The sequence below is a fragment of the Lathyrus oleraceus genome, chromosome 5 (assembly GCF_024323335.1).
Source record: "Lathyrus oleraceus cultivar Zhongwan6 chromosome 5, CAAS_Psat_ZW6_1.0, whole genome shotgun sequence".
Classification (NCBI taxonomy): Eukaryota; Viridiplantae; Streptophyta; class Magnoliopsida; order Fabales; family Fabaceae; genus Lathyrus; species Lathyrus oleraceus.
In genome coordinates this window covers 642488577-642494941 of record NC_066583.1, presented here as the reverse complement: position 1 = coordinate 642494941, position 6365 = coordinate 642488577, and the positions used below count along the sequence as shown (strand labels likewise).

At 35.4% G+C, this 6365-nt stretch overlaps 1 protein-coding gene across 4 annotated transcripts; it reads right to left on the bottom strand.

The window, feature by feature from the left end:
- Positions 1-272: 272 nt before the first annotated feature.
- LOC127087567 (pentatricopeptide repeat-containing protein At1g80150, mitochondrial) lies at positions 273-3533 on the bottom strand. Of its 4 annotated transcripts, none has more exons than XM_051028471.1 (2): positions 1887-3533; positions 273-1358 (listed from the first exon to the last, which is right to left on the bottom strand). In XM_051028471.1, the coding sequence occupies exon 1, from the start codon at positions 3321-3323 to the stop codon at positions 2139-2141; it is 1185 nt and encodes a 394-aa protein (XP_050884428.1). In that variant the 5' UTR covers positions 3324-3533; the 3' UTR covers positions 273-1358; positions 1887-2138. The 4 variants fall into 4 exon arrangements, with proteins under 4 accessions (XP_050884428.1, XP_050884427.1, XP_050884430.1 ...); XM_051028470.1 differs by having other exon boundaries at positions 273-1232; XM_051028473.1 differs by having other exon boundaries at positions 273-1112.
- Positions 3534-6365: the final 2832 nt, after the last annotated feature.

The window sequence follows — 6365 nt, the reverse complement described above, 5'->3', positions numbered from 1 at the left end:
TGCAGGTTGAATTTCAAGTTTATGTATTCAGAATCTTTAACACCACTAGTGAGGCTGATGTTGCTAATTTGTCCTCTGTATAAAAATGTCACCATCTGTATAATAAAAGCAAGGGATTTATTTAGATATTTCTCGGTGACTAAATTGGATTGCGGAAAATTTGTGAAGGGCCAAAATAAATCTTGAATCCAATACATAAAACCGACTCAATAATGAAACTTTTTAAAATCTCAAAGGACTTACTAAACCAAAACCACAAGGTTAGATCATGGTGAAAAAATAAGAGATTAATTATGGATAAGCAATCAATGTTCAACTTTGTATGCTTTCATGTCTTCATATTATCTTGAGAAAGACAAATATTCTTAGAATCATTTTGTATGCTTTCATGGCTTTTCATAGAGGAATCAAGCTTCCCATGTTTCTTCTATGGAAAAGAATGATAGAAAAACAAAAACAAAAAACCTTAGGAATCTTTTTGCCAACACGAAGTAATAGGTATGTTGCTTACCACTCTATTACCCCTGGTATTCTCACCAACCTCGTATTCTATCAAAATTCTGGTAATTTTTTTCTAGCTGTGTAGCTTTTACTCTTTTTGTACATGCTCTTTATCTGCACAATTATTGTCCGCGCTGTTAGCCGAGGACAGTGGAAACAATCATGGGAAAGTCAACACATCATATCCATGTGGAACAGCAATGTCACCATGATCATGTCCTGAACGTTTCGTGGCTATGCATAATCACAGAATTTGCGCTAAATTTTGCCTTCCAATGCAATAATGCTCTCCTTTCTTGTTCCTTTGTCCCTACTCCCTCGTACACCCTTCACAATAGTTTGCACTTTTAAAAGCAAAAGGCTGATGCAACTTCTCCAATACAGGTAGACATTTAGCTACTGTCCAGCTTCAATCCCACACGTATGAAAATAAGATCTGTGTCCAATAGCAGATACCCATCTCTGTAAATAAAAATAAAAATAAAACTAATTCTCTTCATAAGTACTTCCTTGAACCACATGCATAATTTATATAGTGCTGAAAGAAGCCCTTCGGACATCCTCAAAATCTGAAATGGGTGCGCATTGTACATCAAGACATCTGCTCTCCACTACACAAGACCCAAATTGCAAATCAAAATACTTCAAGAAATTTCCAGTTGACGCTTTTCCTTTTCCAAGTTTAATTTAACTTCACATTCTACCAAGCTTTAAAACACCAATCCTTAAATCTATACATCATCCAACAACTAATTTAGACGTTTAATTATTCAGAACGAAGCAGTATTGAAGCTAAAAGTCAATCCACAGCATATCACCAGAACAATATTAAAGAACACTAAACCAGCATGAATATCCTAAAAAATTGAATAACAAAATGTTACCCAGGTTTATATATGAACGCTAATAACCAAAATAAACAAACTTTACTTATTAAAAATGTGTATTGTATTTTCCACCATGATTCCGAAATCATTTAGTATATCATAAGTGTCTTAAAACAAACAACTATGACTACATTGGCATTTATATAATGACATTTATTCAAGCATTCATACATGAAAATATTAATTTTCTCTAAAACACAATACTTAATTTTGCAAAATATAAAAGTGCCGCCTTGAACACCAGAAAACCACCCAAAAAATTTCAGTCATTGCAAATGTAATGAATATTTGATTTATTACTATTAATCAAATAAAAAGATTCACAAATAAATCAAGGGACAGAAATATTAATTTTAAATGAAAGACATGGAACAGAATAGCATGTAGAACCTTCATACCCATGCAGAATTTCTCTATAATGTAAGTAATATAAGAAAAACGGAATGTGTGTGTGGCAGAGGGAAAGAATGTTGAAAGGAAGAGTATTTGACAACTTACAAGAGTTTATCCGGTAGTATTTTCCTTCTGAAATACCATCTTAGCCGAAATACTATTCAGGGAGGTACAATGAGCTAACGAGTGGAAAAAACCAGATGTTTGACAGCTTGTATAAATGAGATGCCATCAAATTTTCAGGCTTGTTACATAAATTTTCAAGATGTACAAATGAATGGAATACAAAGAATATCAGATCCATCAGAGCTGCTGCCCCACTAAATAAACTCAATTAATTTCCCTATTCCACTAACTTTACTGCCCTGACAATAAGGACTGCATTGAAGCCAAATAACTGGAATAGAAGGGAGGCTTTCTGCTCTCAGCCAACGCAACAATCTCCTTCGCTTTATCAATCTCCCCAAATCTCTTTAAGCCTTCCAGCAGCATAAAGATAGTACCTACATTCGGAAACCAATTTTTCCGCATACTATCTTCGCACATCTTGTATGCCTGAACAAAATCCTCTCTCTTACACAAATAATGAATCATCGTCTGGTAAGTATTAGCACTAGTCTTATAACCCTTCCTGTTCAACGTCGAAAAAACCCTCATCGCCATCTCAGGATAACCAGCCAGAAAAAAACCCTTGATAACCAAAACTAATGTAACCTCATCCGGCGTAACCCCAACTCTCTGCATCAAACCCATCAGAGCATTAGCATCCCAAGCCCGCCTAACAGTAATTAAAAACTGAATCCGAACATTAAAAGTATGAAGATTCGGCATACAACCCTTCAACACCATTCGGTTCCACAGCCCATTACCAACTTCCCACCTCTTAACCTCATAAAACGCAGAGATAAGAGTAGTATAAGTAACAACATCCGGCTTAACACCTTTATTATTCTCACAATCCAACATAAATAAATAAGCCTCTTGAAGCTTTTCCACTTCACAAAAAGCCTTAACAGCAATGTTAACAGAATAAACATCTAACTTAATATCAAACCTAGAAGGAACCTCATCTAAAAACTTCACAACCTCGTCGAAATTCCGACTCGAAGCCAAAACATTAAGAGCAGCATTGAAAGATTTAACAGTTCTACAACATTTAAAACTATGCATTTGATAAAAAGTATCAAGAGCGTGTTTAATCATACCAGCCTTCCCATACAAGGTGATAATTCTCACGACGAAACCTTCACGGCGAGATTGCGGTAGGGTTTTCTGTTGTTCGAGTAATTGCTCGATGTAGTCGAAGCGTTTAGCACCGGCGAGCCTGGAGACGGTGTCGTAGAAAGCGAAGCGGTTTTCGATGAGGAGGCGGTTGGTGGCATTGGCTCCGAAGAGATGGAAGAGTTTGTGTGGGTCCCACTCAGATTTGAGATTATCGAGAACTGGTGGTTGTAAGGGTTTAAGCGTTTTGAAATTGAGGGTGGAAGAGGAAGAGAAATTGTTGCAGAATCTGCGAGTGGATCGCAGAGAGGGCATTAGCATGATCAGGAAGAGAGTGAGGGAAGATCATGCTCAATGTCGGCGACGGTTAAGGTGGCGGTTGTGGTGGTTGAAATGGGGTTTAGGTTGAAGAGCATTGGAATAGGGTTTAGGTGGAATGAGCAGCGCCACCAGTTGATTGAACGGGGTTTCCCCCATTTTCTCATCGTTGGATTTTCATCTTTTTTTTTTCCTTCTAATTTATTTATTTAGTAATATAAACCAAATAAATGAAGAAATATATAAGTATCCTTTCAAAACTAAAAAAATCAAAGAAATAGGAAGCAATATTGATAGTGACACACATGCATACTCAGCATTTTATTTGACCACTTCATTTTTTATTACAAGACTTAGACAGAAAAAAAATATATCAAGTAAAATATTTTTATAAGATATATATTTCTTTAAATTATATTTTAATTTTTAAAATATTAATATGATATAATTAAATGGTAAAATTATATTAAATGATGGTGTCAACTATTTTATTCCCATAATACATTATCGTTAATCTTTAAAACTTTTATATATATATATATATATATATATATATATATATATATATATATATATATATATATATATATATATATATATATATATATATATATGTATATATATAATGTGTTGATTGAGAAAATTTGATTTTGTTGTAGGGAAAGTCAAATTTTTCAAGTGCAGTGAAGATTGACTTAGAGAAATTTGATGGAAGAATCAATTTTGATTTGTGGAAAATTCAATTCAAAGATGTTTATATAAGGTGTTGAAAGGAAATATTTTCTATATGGACAACGAGAAGTGGGAGGAACTAGATTTGAGAGCTTCAAGTACAATCTGCACGCCTTTGGCTAAGATTATTCTTATGCATGTTTTGGTATGTCGTCAGCCAAAGAGCTTTGGGAGAAAGTTCAAGGAAAGAGTATATAAAATTGATTGTTGTTGAAGGAGCAATTTCATAGCTTATGTATGTGTAATGCTACATTTGTGAGCGTCCTATACTAGGGCGCCCTCGTCCAAGAACGATATCGCCTAGGCGGTGACTTAAAGACTCGCTATGGGCACTGATGACATGTGTAAATTCGTTAGCCAAGAGAGTGATAGTCCATCATCACTCTAAAAAGATAGGTGCTCAATAGGCTCAAAAGGCCTCTATAAATATACCTCTCTCAAAGGAGGACAGAACATAACATAACTTATATTGATCACACCTCTCACACACTTAGAACAAGCATATCATTCATCTACAGAGTCTCTCACCTTACGTGACCAAGACTCCTAAAACCATCGTAAAACACAATCATACAGGGCTTCTCGCCGTCGTGGGAAAGCCCTAACCACCCTAAATTGTTATACAACTACGAAGGCCTCTGACTCCCCCTGCCTTTGTAGGAGGAACTTAAACACATGTACGTTTTAACCAATACAATGATGCCCACCGAGAGGCCCTGTAAGACCCCAATTTTGACCCTAAGATCCCTCATGCAATCTCATCATATGCATTAGCATTGGGATCATACCTTGGCATTCTCCTTACCCCTCTTTCATTGGGTTTGTTTTGGGAGAGATCACCAAGCACCATTTGATTATATCATACTTGTTATTTTATCATTTACTAACTAAAATACCAAAAATATGTCTCTGCATTTGCCTAAATCTTTTGTAGGAAGGGCATGATCACCTTGATCTATCAAGTTCACATCTAGGGTTTAAGACTCTCATTGCTAAGAGCACAACCAAGGAATGATCCACAAGAGCTCTAAGCATCATATATTAATCCCAATGATCTCTACATGTTATTTTGATCAAGCATTCTTCAAGAGTTTGGAGTTGGTTTGCCTTGGAAACCCTAGTTCACCTAGGTATCTTGAGTAACTTCTTCAACAAGTTTCTTCCTCAATTGATCAAATTTATCAAGGGACACTTCAAAATTAATCATCTTATGCATATATGATCTACCATAAGCCTAAAAAGTCAAGAGTATTGCAAGTTAGCAAGTTGGTTGATGGTGGTTGACCAGATGGATTCATCTCATCAAGACTGGGTCTCCCTAGACCATATCTCCTACAATTTTCATCATATGAAAATGATTCCAAGATAAAAGTTACTCTAAATGACATTCCAAACAACTTTAATGTTTAAGTATAGAGCTACTTTTGCTTGAAAAGTCATTTTCTATGTTGAAACATTATAGGTCATTTTGTTTAAACCCTAATTTGAAAGTCAACTTCCCAAGGTCATAACTTGCTCAATATTTATGAGATGAAAGATTTCCAAGTTGCAAAATCAAATTCAAGGTGTCTACTTCAACTTTTATGTTTGTAGTAAGATCTAAATCAACTTTTATGAGCATGTGATGTGAGGATACATTATAGGTCATTTTGGACCAATACCATTGAATAAGTGATTTTCCTCAACTTCAAAAATGCATAACTCACTTATTCTAGATCCAAATGATGCCAAATTGGTCACCATTTTGAAGGTCTTGGAAAGAGATACAACTTTGATAATGACATTTTTCTTATTTGGAGCTCACATAAAAAGTTAAGCAAGGTGGAATAATTGAATATGTGACTTGACACATAGAAAATATTTTAACATGTTGAAATTTCCAAACTTCCACCTCAAAATGCATCATGATACAAGTTCTAAATGGAAATGTGTTCAACATAAGAGTTGTTCCTCTTGATCTAAGCTTTCCAAAGAGTCATAATTCATTCATTTTGGACTAAGTTTGATAGGTCTGTGCATGGTGTAAACAGACCTATATCAGTTGGCAAAATCAAAGCTTCAAATGTTCAAACAACTTTGCCTTGCCATTCAAGCTTCATGCATACCTCATTTCAGTTGATTTTGGACCTAAATGGATTGCTTCATGGGCCTGCACATGCCCATGCAAGCATGTGCATTGCATTACCAAATTTGGAGAATTTTTCAAGTGTGCAAATAACACTTCTCATGGCTATAAATAGAGGTCCCCTGCATCAATTCAAAGGACCTTGCGCGCCAGTTTTGCCCCCAATCTTCCAAACCCTCTCAAGTCAA

What these genes read in the sequence shown, in the direction of transcription:
- LOC127087567 (XM_051028471.1), bottom strand. Translation starts at nt 3,323, where the DNA reads ATGCTAATGCCCTCTCTGCGATCCACTCGCAGATTCTGCAACAATTTC.